The following is a 16415-nucleotide window of genomic DNA, read 5'->3' on the forward strand; positions in this document are numbered from 1 at the left end:
AGCCAGTGAACAGCTAAGAAATCACCGGGGATGCTGGCGGTTTCAGATCCAGGCCAAATGTGAAGTGGTGTTCTGGAGGTGAAAGGATCTCCAACGCCATTACAGACCTTCCAAGTTTCCCAGTCCCAGGGGTGTATTTTCATGGGAAGAAAAACCTGTTTCAGATCACACCAGATATTTTCTGCACTGCCCAGCAGTTATACCTGAGGATGTTCTCCAGATGTTCGTGTTTGTATGAAACATACAATAATAAAGTTGTAAACCAGAGGAGACAATACCCAGACTGCAAGAAGAAGGGCTTTAGGGCGGCCTGGAAAAACATGAAAATTAACTAGCCCACACACAAAACCAACTTGTCCGCTTTAATAGGATGATAAAGACGTATTTTATTTGCTTTTCCAAAGAACTGCTACTTTTCCCAGAAAGTGGGTGCATGTGGCTTGTCATGGTTCTTTAGGTGGTTGCTTGTGTTTTGGGGAACAGCCAGTCCTTCTACCTGGGCAGAGAAGAAGTGAGAAGTATCATGTCTCAGACAAGATAAAGCCATTGTTGTAGGCCACAATGAAAATAAAAGAATTTTTTAAAAAAGATACCATCACCTGGAATGCCAGCTATCGAAAAACAAGAGAGAAGAAAATCCTCACAGCACCTGAATATGGAGGAGATGGAAACAGACCTGTTCAATTAGGGCAGTAAAATCTCCTGGCTAAAAGGAGCTCGGCCGCAGGTATCATCTGTACTGGAACTACAAAGAGCAGCAAATGGGCATGCCCTAGCTAAGACATCTGCAGAGTGAAATGTCTCTTGTGTTCGCAAGCTGTCTGACAAGGTGAGTAAGACAGGAGTTTGAAACTGGAAGCCGCCTTTATTTTCTGGAACCGCTTCTCTTTTTCTAGTGGCCTACGCTGGCTAAGCGAAAGGGCTGAGAAGGCTGGCTACAAGTCCTAGGAGGCCTCTGGGGAAGGTTTCTGAGTGTACAATTTCTGCTTAATTTGGGCTGCTCAAGCAGGTCCTGATCCCAAAAACATGTGGACATAACTGAGACCCTTTTGCTTGGTGCATTTAATGTCACACCAGTGGCCTGTATAAGGATTTCAGGACGTCACATGCCTGCACCGCTCAGAGTCCGGCTCTTTCCATGATTTCACCAATTGGGATGTGTTTGGAAGTATTATCTTGTGGGGTTTTTTTTAAGTGACTGTAAAAATAATACAGTCGCTGACTGCTGTCACGGCTTTGATCTGAAACGCCCCGTCAGGCCCTGTGGTGTATCACTTGTCCCCGTGACGGAGCAGGAACAAGCCAGGCTGGAATGCAGCTCTTCAAATCACCAGGATTAAACATTTTTGCAGGTCTGTCGTGGGACCTGTAGGTGGCCTCATTTTAATAGTCAGTAAACCAAGAACTATTAGCTTGGTTTGCTGATGAGCTAAGCAACACTTCCTTTCATTCTACTGAATTTAGAAGCTGGTGAATTTGCTCCTAGTGCCACTGAATACTCTGCCAGGTGTTCTGTAAATGAGTGGATACAGAGCCCACGGCTTTTAATTCTGGAAGTGTGGCCACCTGTGACCATCCTTAAATTCCTCCAAGGATGGGAACAGAGAGGACATGATTTTGAAACTCTGAGTTATGGCCAGTAAAGTAGCCTGCACCCTGTATTTCACATCCCTGCCCAGAGCACGGGTGAAGGAACAGAGCACTGCTGGCCACGCACTGACATTAACCACAGACATTTTGTAACATACTGAACAATAAGCAAAAACGATTCACATAGAATCACAGACTGGTTTGGGTTGGAAGGGACCTCAAAGACCATCTAGTTTCACCCCTCTGCCATGGGCAAGGAAACCCTCCACCAGACCAGGGTGCCCAAAGCCCCATCCAGCCTGGCCTTGAATGCTGCCAGGAAGACCTTTCAGTACAATCAGTAAAGCACCAAGACCGCACTTGGCACTGTGCCTGTGACAATGTGCTCTTCAGTGTCACCCCAATAGAAATGCTGACCTAGGAAGTTTTATTTAACTGAGCTGGCTTTGGGGTGCAGAAGAAGAGGAAATACACTGGAGCTTAGTTAGCACCACAAAAAGTTCACAGAATCACAGAATTGTAGGGGCTGGAAGGGACCTCCAGGGATCATCAGGTCCAACCCCCCTGCCAAAGCAGGTTCCCTAGGACATATCACACAGGTAGATGTACAGACAGGTCTTGAATGTCTCCAGAGAAGGAAACTCCACAGCCTCCCTGGGCAGCCTGTCCCAGTGTTCTGAACAGTTCTGCCTTCACCAGCTGTGGGGAGGGCAGTAAGGTCTCGCATCGCATGCCAGTACCTAAGCAGGTCTGATCCCACGGGCCATTGCTACCAGCGCCTTGTGTTGGAGGCAGGTTGCACGCTTCAGTTTTACCTCCCTTTTTCTGCTGAAGAGATGACAGAGCCTTCAGGCACCACTTACCTGTGAGTGCAAGTAAAAGGCCAATGCACCCCTTCACAGTAAGCTCCTTCACTCTTCTTGGAAGTCTTTGCTGCCTGAATCCAGATGCCAGCCTGCCACTACCCACGTGGGGAATGCAGGCTACAGCCACCACGAGAAGGTCCCTGTTTTAACCAGGTCACATACAGAGTCTGTACTTGTTTAGTGCATGAGAGCTGAAATGGCTTAGTGAGAAAGGCCTATGGTTAAGGTACCTTTAATATATGGAAGCCTGTCCTGGTTCTGGCCAGGACAGTTACCCTTCCCAAGCAGCCAGCACAGGTGAGCTGAGCTTGCCTGGGCTGTTTTCCACACCACCTGACACCACGTCCCAATAAAAGCAGCTGTTTGGAGAAGGGTAGGGGTTTGGTACCTCCAGAACAGTCTGAGTATGGCTAGGGTGTCAGGTTGGTTGGTCAGTCTGTCTGTCCTTGTTGTTGGGCAGCACTCTGTAATTGTGATTACAGTGATAAGTTAATCACAAAGCGGTTATTTAATTGGGCTTTGTCACTGACCCTGCTGTGACTGCCTCTCCCACACTGTGGCTGGGGCACCCTGGGGAGCAGAAGGAGCAGCAGGGAGAGCACCTCTGACAGGAAATTCCCCTGACCTTGAGGTGGTGGGGTGCACATGTGCCTGAGGTGCAAACGCACGATGCCATGCGCTGCAAAACACAGCCTGCCTTAAGCTGGACTGGGGTGCAGAGCTGTCCCTCCTGTCTGCTGCCAGGCCAGCAAGCACCAAGCAGGCTGTGCAGCTCCAAAGAGCTGCCTTAGTGCAGCACCTCAGGGTGCTGATGGACAGACTGTCTGGGTTACAGTGGGAGCAGAGGGCAAAGCCACTGCCAGGCGTCCAGCAACGTCTCATTTTAGTGGGTACCCACAAGTCCCTCATTTCGGAAATACCCAACTATTACAGTTCTGAGGGGGAACTACAGTGATGGGTGGGAGGCAGAGGGCTGCAAGGGATCAACTTTTGGACTCATGGATTATACCAAACTTGTTTAAAAAGTCTTCAGTGAGTCACCTGTCCTAGGACACCGCAATGCCTGGGAACAAGAAGCAAGCGAATTTATTTTGACACAACTCTCCAGTTCCCATGAACAGAAACATGGAAGCTGGTTTGAAAACAGCCTAAAACTTCTCCCTCATGCCTATCTTTCCAAACCCCACCACAGAGCTGATCTACTGAGCGGCATTAACCTGCTGCTCACATCCTGCATCCTCAGAGATGAAACCCGAACAGAAACCAACTTCCCAGACGACCTCCTCCACCACAGACTGAGCCTGGGCACTGCGGGGCTCCTCCTACAGCAACGCCTGTGACCCACCACATCCCACTCATCTTGGAAGCCTCCAAAACTTCCACTAAGGTACAAGCTGAGCCTTTCTCTAAACGTTTCCCCTCTCTATTGGGCCTGCAGTACTTTCCTGATAGCAGAAAAAGTCCAAGGAACACCTGGTACCCTGCAGCGCCGCACCCCTGCCAGAAACCGGCTGGAGAGAAAGTGCTGGCTATAAAATATCCACCCTTAGTTCAGGGAAAGCAAAGTAAAAGCAGGTCCCTACGACATGCTGCAGCTAGAGGCACAAAAGGCTGCCATAAACCCACATAAATAAGAAAAGAGAACAGAATTATTTATAAAGAAATTTATTTTATGTTTGCGTACAACAAATATATGAAAACAAATTTAATTTGAAAAATGTATATTCGGTTTCTTAAAAGTATTGAACTCTCTTAAGGAAAGATTTTAGTTATTAAAAAGGTACCGAAGGCTAAAATTATATTTGGATAATATATGTGTGTGTACGTATATATATATAAAAAACGTGTGCAATTTTATATATATATATAGTATATATAAATAACATGTGTGGCTTACATGATATTTTAAGGTATGCTATTTAAACGTCTGAGTAACAATAGAGATATTATAAAATATAGTTTGCTCTTTCTACACAGTTTGCATTCAGTTTTTATAAGCATCTAGACAGTGCAAAATTTAACCATACGGAATTATTCTCCTATTATTCTATACATTGTGCTCAGCCCCCAAGTTTCCTCTGATCATAACCAGACTGAACCAAATTCGGAGGGTTCAATTCTAGCCCTTACCAGCATCTTCCAAGGGCAATAAAAGGAAATCTGTCTTACCTTGCGCTGCGCTGCGGTATAGTTTGCGCACAAGAGAGAACAATGCATTTCCTATGTTAAATGGTCTAACTCCCAGAGATCACATACACCTCACCATATTGACTCATTTCATTGCACTCCATATCCTGCAAGAATAAATCTCCTGTAGGACAGCATACATTACCGTGCACTGAAGTTTAAGTAATATATTTCTTTAACATAAGGCAGGAATATACTGAAATTTGATAACACTTAAACCCAACAGCAATCTGGAATTAAACCGCATTTATGTACCACATTTTTATAGATGCTGCCTTTTTTATGTTTGTGTCAGAAAATGTGGTGGAGAAAACCTACTTTTCTTTAAATAAAAGCGAGGGATAAAAGCAGCCCTTCTAGAAGAAATTGCTAAACCCCAAAGGGACTACGAGAAGCCTGACCGCCTGGAAACACCAAAGGTCAGTCCGCACAACCTCTCCTGCGGCTGGCGAGCAATTCCTTGCACAACATCTGGGGGAATACTCATGTGAGGAAGTGCTCACTGCAGCAGAGCCCGAGTGGTTTAGCTCTAAATGTCTACCGTCCTTATTTGCATCTATTTAATGTTAAGGTATTGTATGGTTTTCTCATGTCTCCCTTATGTTGCTCAGAAAAAGGCAATTCTGGCCGTTCCATACGCTGTCGCAGTAGCTGTATTTGAACTGAAGGATGTTTGTACTTTAGGTAATACGTTTGTTATCACTGACATAAAAACCCCAGCCCTGCTTCCACGAAAATCGGTGGTTGTTTTGCTCCTACCAGAAAAAAAATTGGATCCAAATGCGTTAGTCACAAAGCTTGATAATAAAAGTAGATACTATATTCATTAAGTCTTCCAATGCTTAAAGGCAAAGTGGTGTTAGCAAATACCGTACAGTATAGCTTAAAGAACAGTACTGTGCACAATTCTAGACAAACAACGAAACCTAAAAGGAGCTGTGAAAAACATCTTGTGGGACAGCAAATTTTGCTACATGAGAATTTCTCAAGTTCTGACAGGCATTTTCCCAATCCATTGCTGAAACCAACCCCCTCACTCATGTCCTACACCCAAATGGCACAGATTAAAAGTGGTGGCCTTGCTGGGAGCACGCACCCAGACCAGCTAATCTTTAACACTGGATGCTTCAGGATGGCCTCCCTCTTTCTGCTGCATTCATGCCCGAACTCCCTTTTAGCAGAAACCATCATGTTTCTGAACCCTTGTAGTAACCGGCAAGATAAAGAGGCTAGTGTCATCCCTCATCTACTTCACTTCCCAAGTTTATCTCTGCACTTGTCCATATAATTACCCCCTGCAGATTTCAACTTTAATGGAGATTTGAGTTACAGTGGCTGAACAGGCCTCACAAAAAAAGACAAAGCCTCATTAGTAGCCGGCAGAAGTGAGCCTTGCTAGTTAAAACCTTGATATAAATACCAAACAAGGGGGGAAAAATAGACGCTGAGACAATGTTTACATCCTTTCAACCACACCCTTGAAATTCTGGCAGTAAATTAGCCAAAGGACGGGCTTTACATCTCATCCATCTCTCTCAGTTGGGAAGGAACAGCCATAAGTACAAGTTTTTGCAGGGTGCGGCTGATGCCGGGAGATGGCTGGATACATATGACCAAAGGCTGCATGCCTCGCAAGTCAGAACAAAGCAGCATCGTGCTGGGAATTCAGGGTTTTCTTATGCCCAGAAGTTTCCTATAGACTGGAGACAAACACAAGTCTCATCTCCCACACAGAAAGGAACAGCATTCAAACCTAGAGTAGCACAGCACTAAGAAGAAACTAATAACTAAACGCTGCCAAAGCCTCTCGATTTAAGGATTCCCCAAAGCAATCTCAAAGAAAAGAAAGGAAAAGAAAACCTGTGGAGTCAGTCAACACATCTTTCAATCCAATTATATAGTAAATGCACCAGCAGGCAAGGCCTCAGTTCCAAAAAGATGAGGAAGAAGGAGGAAGGTGCAAAATGCTTTCATACATTTAAACATTCTTAGGATGAAAGAGAGCACGCAACTTAGAAAACATTCCTTGTAAGCTGTGTGGGATCAGCACAGTTTTCTGCAGGCGCTCCTCCATCCTACAGCTCAGCTTTGCCTGTTTGGGCAGAACTGGCATTAGCACTGCCTTCTCCAGCGTTGTTCTTGTCTGCTGGCTTGAAAGATAACGAAGCAGAGTTTGTGCAGTACCGTTTGCCAGTTGGGCGAGGTCCATCGTCAAAAATGTGCCCCAGGTGAGCACCACACTGAAACAAAACACAATAGAGGATCACTGTGCACCTTGATGGCATCGCCATGGTGTTAAGCAATGACTAGGAGCTGCTTCCAAGGAAGCACACTGGCACCTACCCTTTCAAGTGGGATTTACATCCTACATTTATTTGCAAGAGTGATCTAGGAAGATCATCATCTGAGATATCATCTAAGGCACCTAAGAGTTCAATCCCAAATTTCCTGGGTGTTTGTGCCAGTGCATATGTTTGGTTGGGCCACTAGTTCCAAGAAGCCACCTGCCTCTGTAATGATCTCATGGTGGGAGCTCAGAGAAACCTGTGATGGTGAGAGTAACGCTGCCCAAATTTCGCTTATGGCTGCAAGGGTAGCTGTGTATCCCTGAGCTCTGGGCTCTCCTCAGCCTGCAGCCTTCAGTAACAAAACCACTAAACCCCTTGGTGAACCCACTGAGGACCTAAAGTAGTGAAGAAATTCTTTGGAGTATACCCTCATGCTCATTTTTGTTCTGCATGAATCAGCCGCAGATACTCACAGTGGTATTCAGGGTGAACACTACTGCTCCTACATGAAACAAAGGTAACAGTCCCTTGCTTTACAGAGAGTACAATATTTTGAAGCAGCTGATATTATTCAAAAATTAGGATTACTGTTGCTGCACATTATGGCTGACAACTTCTCTGGATAATAAGAGCTTCTTGTAATTAGTCACTTAAATTCCACGAGTTCATTTTTACAGCCTGCCATGAGAAATAAAAAAACAAAACCTTGCACTGGAGAAATATTTGTCTTGAACAGGAAAGTCATGCTGCTTAACCAGAGAGCCTTGGCCTTTCAAGTCAATAGCTGATCTCAGTGAGAGCCTGAATGATGTAACTGAGATCACAGAGCTGCTCGTGGGCTCGCAGTCAGACAGCAAAAATTAAGGACTGCAGATTATTCTTACCATTTAATTAATTCATAAGATCCCAAATACATAGAGGCAATACTGATTATTCCAAACTGTGAACGAGTTAGCAATGGCATCTCTCTGCTCTGAAGTTACTGTGTTGCTAATGTTCTCCTGCTGTTACGGCGTTTAATTCACCATTAAGAAGGGGGTGTGCAGGAGCAGGTTCTGAACCTTTCAGGTTGGAGACTGCAAGACTGGGAGAAGCTCTCACACCAGCTGGGAGGGTCAGAAATTCTTCTCCTTTAATGACATCTGAAACAATAATCCTCACGAACCCTGGGAGCAGGGCAGGTAGGGACGGGAAGCCTCAGTGCTCCTGCCCATCAGTCCCATCTGCGTAGCCATGACCCAGGGCAGGCTCTCTGCTCCCTGAGAAGTGCTGCTGAAACAGCCCAGCAGTCCAGCAAGAGCCCCAGTAACAAGCAAGGGCACTTTAGCCCATGGTGTCAGCAGGATGAGCTCCCAGCACTGCTTGGCTTTGAACAGAAGGAAGACAAAACATGGTAAATAGGCAAAGGCATGAGAACCAGAGAAGACACAGTTTCAAGCCTTGTTCCTCAACGAATGCTCTCTTGCTACCCTTTCCTACGTTCTCTGCTGCTTAATTTATTTAATTTTCCTTTAGACTGAAGGACTTAGGCAGTTTGGGCAGAATACCTGAGATGTTTCTCAGAGTGGGGTCTCTGAAAATGAGGTGTTTCACCCAACTGTAAAGCTTTTCCATACCTTAGGGAAAAAAAAAACGACTAAAAAATGTTGTGTCCCAGAGAGAGTATTTTTCTAAATGCCCAGCATCCTAATTAAATCATCTCATCTCAACTGAGAATGTTTCAAAATCTCCTGGCTAGCAGTATTAAACAGATCTTTTCCAGATTAACATTTACCCAGAGATAAATCATTCCCTCTCCACTGGACAGAAACAGAACAAGAGAAACCATAGAGAGAAACGGCCTGCAGGAGTAATATACTCACAAACACACGGACTATGAAGACAATCTATCAAAAAGCTTTTCCTCACAAAAACCTGAGAAGCTGTGAGAGAGTCTGAGGTAGACTCACTGCACCTTCTCGTGATGGCAGAATCACACTGGGGTTGGATTACTGCAAAATTTGTTACCTTTTGAGATTACCCCTCACCAAAAATTTATGTGGCCATTCTCTCTGTAGAGGACTCTATAAGTCATCTGCCCTGAAAAGGAAGGTAATTCAATCTTTTGTATCACAGCGTAAGAAACCTGGCCCTCAGCTGAGAGTACAAAGGATGAATTGATCTTACTGTCCTCCCCACACATCACAGGTGCCGACCATTTTTCTAGGGCGCATATACACGTCTGCAGCGACTCCCAAGGAGACACAATCATCTGCTGCGGCCCCGCACATAAATATATTGGGCAGAATGCACTGGGACGGTGAACGGTTAGAGTAAAGCATCTGAGGTATGTGTTTGGGAGCAGGAAAGGGGGGGTCCCTACTAACTGTCAGTACGCTTGGATCTCCCGAGCCTCCTGGTTCTAATATGCTGCTGGGAGGCACGGAAAGCAGCTTGCACTCAGCTGAGATACCCATGTGCCAACGGCCCTTCCGTGGCTACAGAATTTTATCAATTTGTACAGCTACAGCTAGGGAGACCTCAGGGGAAGGGGCTTTAAAGCAGGAAGAGAAAAACAACAAGAAGAAAAACAGAGAGGCAACCAGTTTTACAGTATTCCTCAAATGCATTTCTAATTAGCTTCTACCTGCCACTAATCATTGATCTTTTAAATACATCCAGGGTGATGTGTTTCCAAAAACTGTAGCAGTTACTGCTAGGATAATCCCATGGATGTCTTTGATTAATATTACAGCAATTTTCCCCCAGCATTTGCTTTCTATAATGGAGAACATTAAGAGTTTTTTAGTTCCCTCAGACAGGTGGAAGGAGCTTTAAAGAAAAATCAACTACTTTTTCATCTGCGAAAGATCAATAAGGCTTTGGGTGTGGGAGAGGGTATTTCCCTTCAGTTCGACCAAGGGCTGCCATATCAATCCCACCGCTTTCCAGGCTGCAGTAAAAACTGTGCTTTTTTTTGCAGCTGCATGTGCAATTCACATTCCTAGGGCTCCGAGGAGGGGAGGAAATGGTTTTGTTATGGATACACAATGTGGCGGTACTAACTGTGCTGAGTGGTGGCCACAAAGATGCTCACCACTCCTCAAGCTATTTTCCCGTGTGACTTGACCATCAGTGGGGTTATTGGACCAAGAATTTGGAGTGGCTGGTAGGAAGCTGCCATCGGATTATATAGCAACCTTGGTCGTATTTTTTTCTTAGTGCTTTAAATTCAGGTTTTGGTTTTGCTTTTATTTTATGGTGTCTGCATGTGACTGCTGCTAATACTGCTGGTCTCGGGTCTGCTAAGCCTATTTTGTTTGGCAACAGGTAAATGACATTCCCAGATTCCTTGGCCTGACCACAGGCTGCCTTGGGCTTCTCTCGGGTGAAACCAGGAGCTCTGGCTATGTCTTCAAGGGTGTCAGCAGATAGAGGCTCGGCAGGTTGGCAGCACACTGATTTTAGCACCAGTTGGGCCTCCTATGCAGAGCTGAAAAGAGTGGTTTTGGTTTTGCCAGTAATCACTGGTGAAGCATGAGATTCTCAGTCACTGCTACCTTGCTAGGGAATTTAGGGAAACAGATGTTCCCAAAATGTGTTAGATGGATCTTCTAAAACATGGCATCAATGTGATAACTACAGAACTATGTAGTACACGGCATACCAGCACATGCTGATTTGGCCATTAGCATGTTGGGCCTAACCCTCTACCCATACTGAAGATAATGGATTCTCCATGAAGACAATTTTGCCTCTTTTCAACAAGCTTCTTCACTTACTCTGAGCATTTATATATGAGGAGTGACTGATCAGTAAGGATGCATGTTGTCAGGGATGAAATCAGTTATCCCTCTAACAATACTGTCCGGAAAGAGAACAGCAAATTCTCACGGCCCAAATGAAGCTGCTGCACCTTCTCAGGGGGAGTCTGAGCATGGGAGCTAGAGGACCACAGGCTGCCGGGTATGTCTGGCAAACGCCAAGGCAGCGGCTTCTCCCTTTGCTAGGTAATGATTATGCCATTCCCTTCTCAGGGAGGAGGACAGCACAAAGGATGAGAGGAAGTAGAACAAGACAGATAACGGAAAACTCAGGCATGTTTTGAATCGTGACTGACTTCATTATGATGGCAGATGGATTGTTTGAGGCAGCCATTAGGACTGCGCTGGGAATGAATGTTGGGAATGAGTTAGCACGGCTGCACGGTAATGCGCAGTGATGGAATCAGCACACAGGCGGCCGCTCCGCTGCTTTCGGCTTCCCTCTCAACTGCTCACGTGTGGAGTCAGTCGCCCAGGCTCAGGCTCAGGAGCTCCTTTGAAGGGACCCTCTTCAGGAAGACAATTTCTGTAGACTCAGCACTGAGTCCAACCATTTGCATCTGCTCTGTTAAATCTCACCCAAGACAACAACGCGCATTCCAGTGAGCCCGTTGTGCCTTTGGCTCGTTCCACCCAGCTGTTATACCTACAGCCCATTGTGTGCTCTCACAATGATTACTGTTTAATGGAACTGAAAGGTTTGCAAATCTTAGGGAAAGTGCAGCAGGCTGTAATGATTTTTACAGCCTAAGCCATCGGAATGGTGTGTGCTATAAACTAACCTGACTGCAGGATATTTCAATCCGATGCATCCCATAGGAGAAATCATCATTGAAAGCAATTGCATCGGGACTGATCACATCATAGAAGGAAGGCCAACCTGGAAAAGAGGAACGAGGTAAGTAAGATAAGAGGGTGTCTTCATGGCAGATGGCACTGTAAAAAGCAAGACAGAATCACACTTTGAAAAATGGTTATCTCACTCCAGAGCCTGGAAATAACTAAATGGAGATTTTGGATCCTAAATCACTTGGATACATTGGAAAACTTCCATCCTAATACCACAAACAGTGGTAGCAGTTTAGCTCAGGCACGAAGGTGGTTGCTCAGGTAAGCCAGATCCAGCTTCATCATCCATTTAAAAAACCCCACAAATTCCACCCTGACGACAAACCATGAGACTTAATGGAACACAAGTGGGTTTGCTTTTGTAGTATAAATGTCCTTTAGAAAGTAGTAAGTTGCAGTTCAGAGCCCAAAATCTGCTTTAACCTTTGCCTTCACCAAGACACAGTCACACCCAGAAGGATGTGCTCAGACACTGACCCATCACACATCAGAGGCAGTGAGATGACGACTACTTAGTCAAGTTTCAGAACAGTAATGAGCACTTCAGATCAGCCATGGACAGGTGAAGTCATAACTATGCTTATATTAGATATTAGTAGATGCTCTGCACATGGTCTGCATCCAGGACAGAACTGCACTTGTTAACACATATGTTCAACATAGCTTCTAGCTGAGGACTGAGCAGCATGGCCTGACACCACATGATGTCGAGGTGTATACCTCATCTACCAGCAACGGCCACTTACGATCTCAGTAACAACCTTCTACTCTTTACTCCTTGCCAAGTCTCCCCCTCTCCCCAACACAAGTCTATTCAGTGTTGCAGTAGATACCCATTACACAGCTGTAACTTTTCAGCCACCCCTCAAAAACCTGTCATCATATGCTCCACTTCCTGAAGCTGGGTTCCCACATAAGAACCTGATAGGCTTTAAGGTCATGTCAACATCTACCAGTGCCCATCTGAAATCCCACCGGCTATCTGTCCTTCTCATTCAGCCCCCTGCCAAATATAACATGCAGCTCTTGCTCTCTGTGGATACACAGATGCCCACATACAGAGAACTTCCTTGTTTCTTCTCCTAGTATCTGTTAAGCATTTGCTACTGATGATTTCACAAAATGACTTGCAATAAGCTAATAAGGAACACAACAGCAGCTGTGAATAAAGGATATACACAGCTTCCCATAAGTAAAGTGAATAAAATGTCCTACCCAGTAAAAGGGGGTGTGGAAACTATCAAGTTTTCTGAATGTGGGTAAAGGAAGTGTGTAAACTGGGAAAAAATCCCAATGTCTTCAGCTGTATCTTAAACCAGCAAATATGGAAGAGCACTTACTAGGATGCAAGCTTAACAGGCATAAAATATTTTTTTAAAGAAAAAAATGCTCAGAAAATGGCATTTCTTCCCAAATCCTCTCTTTGGGAACACCCAGATAGTAGCATTCCTACGCCTGCAACCTGAAGGCATTGCAAGCCCCAAGTTCTATGCTCCCAAGGTGTCTACCACCAGCACATGTGTTTCCATCCAAGAACTCACTGCAGAAGTAAGTAATCTTTTTTTCCCCCAAAAATGTATTGCAATTGGAAGAGTTACAGGCAGCAGACAGACTGAGGAGCAAGAACTCTGAAGAGTATCCCACAGGACAGGAACTCAAACCAGTGCAGCAATGACAACCGTAAAAAAACAATTTATAAATTCTTTCCCTCATGCAAAATATCCCTGCCAAACAAATACCTCCACAAACAGAAAAGGAATAAACATATGACAAGTTTTGCAGAAGGGGTTATCCTGTTGACAGAAAAATTGATGTCTCATAATTGGTGGCTCCTTTCCAACACCATTCATCATCTTCTTAGCTGTGCCTCTGTCTAATGAAAATTGAGGCCTTAAATAGAACTGGTCAGAATATTTTTAATTAAGCCTTTTTAGTTGTTTTGGGGTTTTGGGTTTGGGGTTGGTTTTTTTTTCATTTTTAAAATTTAGTAATTTTGCAAAACAGATTGTTTGCCCTTGTGTTCCAAAGAGGGAGCTGTAACAGAGCTACCAAGTATCTGATCGTGTGAAAGCTTTTGGAGTAGGAACACTTCAGCACTGCAGAAATTCTCAAAGACAATCCTCCCTCCTCCATAACAGCAATAAGGGGAAAGCTTCAAAGGCTGCTACACAGAGATTGAAGCAATCTGTGTCTTGCTGAGAAAATTATCTTGTGAGAAGGGTTTGGAGGAGACGTGTTTATGTCAGCTTTGACATTAAAGGAAGACTATCCATCCTCCTTTCTCCAGACTTTTCCTTTTGGTCTTCCCATTCACCACAGGAAAATTATTTGCTTTGGATGCACTCCATGCACTTTAAAAAATGAAGTCATCTGAATACTATATAAACAGGCAAGCTCCTCCTAAAGTAGCCTTTGTACCCAACTGGAGTGACTTCAGTTTAGGCTGTTAGTTCATGCTACATGTGACACATGTTCCAAAGGCTTCACCAGGGCCACATATGGTCCCCAAGAAAGGGACTGGGAAACAGGCTGTGGCTTCACAGTGTGGACTTTTAACTCTCAGTCTAAGCCAGCTCTTCTTGAGTGACATGACAGGTCACGCACCGGCATTATTGTGACAAACCAGTAACTCCATGAGGGTTGACTGAAAACGGAGAAAACCTTCCAACAGAAAAGGTCCTGAAGGGCATACTGAGATACACTGTCACTCTGCTGACCTTGAGAGGAAGACAAGTGAACTGCTCATCGAGTTGATGAGCTAAACTCACCAGGAAAATCAATTCCCCTCTGCTGTCTCATTTCCTTTCTCCTGAGCTGAAGTGGAAAACCCATTCAATAGTCTGCTAAGCCTTCTCTGGCCATTCTCTTTACTTCAAAAGCTGCCAGGAATGAGCTGTAGAAGCAGTCTGCTTGCCTGCACTCCAGGCAACTCCCAGTGACGTAGAAAGCCAACTGGACCCCTGTGGGCTCTTCATGTGATCTCTCTTTGTAAGTGGTGAATGACCCAGCAGTGGCCTTCACTTCACAAGCTCCAGCCTACTTCTCCTGTGGTCTCACTGGCTGCTGCTCCTCCACTCCTGCTCTCCTGTCAGGCTGCAAAATGGCTGGCTCGCTCTACATGTGAGTCTGCAGGAATGACAGGGAGGGGGTGAAGAAGCCTGTTGTGGATGTCTCCTGCTTCTGTTGAGCTGAGAGAAAGAGTAACTCTTCACACTGCAGGGACTGAGCGCTGGAGGAGACCCTCCGCGAATGCTAGTGCTGAGAGTTGACCCTCCTAGAGCAACGGCCTTCTGTCAGGCCTGGCTCACCACATCCCGTGGGCAGCACGAGAATGACTTTGGAAGGATGGTAAAACCGAACAGCTAGGAAGGAATAGCTGCTGGAGGAAAGGGGCAAAGGGTAATTGCAGAGGACAAGATGGGGGTGGGGACGGTCTCCCAGCTGAGTGAACAACTTCAAATGACATGCACTATTTTTTTGTGTGTGTGAAGAGCAGCTGAGGTTTGTGAATACATTTATCCCCCAATGTAAAGTTTAGTTTGAGGGAGAGCGCAACACAGCAACTCTTATCGCATTACAGACATGTAAAATGGGCTCGTTGTCAGTTTCACAATCACTCTGCATCACACTGCCAATATTAAAGGGCTGTAAGATAAGAGTCTGTTGTGTTTGTGCTCACTCTGATGACCCTTTACATGGCAGTCAGGCTGCTATATCCCCCGGGCCGCTTTCTGGTACGTTAATAAGCCAGCCACAGAGATGAATAGTTTTTCAGATATACAGCAAGTATCCTTTCTTGGATCTGAAATACACCAAATAAAGCACTGAAACTTTCTTCTGTCAAATACTTAAGTGAAAACCATGTGTAAACTGAACATTACTGACAGATCTTTTCCGCTCCATCCTGCATGAGTAATAGAAAGGATCTGATGCTGCTGGGTGTCACACATACTGAGTCATGTCCCATTCTTCCTCATTCTGGGACGTCCCCCAAATATTTCATAAAAGCTGCACGGCATTTCTAAAATTCACCCCACACCTCCTCACCAAAACTGAACCTTTTGTTTTTCCTAACAGTCCCTATTCTGGTGAAGAGGAGACAGCAGTTCATGCTTCTTCATCACAAAACGCTTGTAAAGCACCTTATCTCATGGGGTCCTCCAGGACTCTTTCTTGGGGCAATGCTGACCTCATGCAAATAAAGACAGACATTTTGTTCCCATAAACTTTTGGAAAGCAGTCCAGCTGTTGACTGATTGATCAATTTTAGAAGCATCCCAAGCCTCTTTCCAGTTTTGCAAGTTTGCACACATTTTGTTGTAGTTAGATCTCCAACTTCCTAATAAATGGATGCAAGCACTTAGACATTTAACCGTTAAAATATGAGTCTATAATTATTTGCAGAAGCAAACTGGCAGGCTGCTTTTGAAAATCAGCCCTGCTAGGCTATTTTTTCCCCTCTCCTGAATTAATACTCCTTTTGACTTTTTTTCTGAACAGAACAATTGCAGTCCCCAAGCATCCAGTGCTCTGACATTATTCCCATTTCATACACCTGCCGACTGGAGACCTCCACAGTTTCTCAATAACTGCGATGTCTGTAGTTATGTTTTTCATTTTAGATCCCAAAGAGATTAAGTTCAACCTGCATTTTATCATTCTTTGCTGTAATTATTCCAAGCATTTACATCAGTGAGTTATTTACAGATGGAGAAGTAGGGGGGAGATGGAAGATGTTAGAACTACCAAATGGCACCAGATGGAAAAGAGGACCTTGACCTGAAAAATACCTTGTTTCTCTGATGTGCTGTATTTTTAGAATTCTGATTCCC

The 16415-nt window shown here is 44.9% G+C and overlaps 1 protein-coding gene across 1 annotated transcript in view; it reads right to left on the bottom strand.

Moving 5' to 3' along the window:
* Positions 1–4125: 4125 nt before the first annotated feature.
* The window catches only part of MSRB3 (methionine sulfoxide reductase B3), a gene marked incomplete at its 5' end in the record, with an annotated part of 85454 nt that continues 73164 nt past the window's right edge, over positions 4126–16415 (bottom strand). Inside the window, 2 exon segments of the mRNA XM_084268625.1 lie at positions 4126–6883; positions 11517–11614. Coding sequence (XP_084124751.1) covers positions 6719–6883; positions 11517–11614 — 263 coding nt within the window. The 3' untranslated portion in view covers positions 4126–6718.

Source organism: Gallinula chloropus (assembly GCF_964237585.1).
Source record: "Gallinula chloropus genome assembly, chromosome: 1".
Classification (NCBI taxonomy): Eukaryota; Metazoa; Chordata; class Aves; order Gruiformes; family Rallidae; genus Gallinula; species Gallinula chloropus.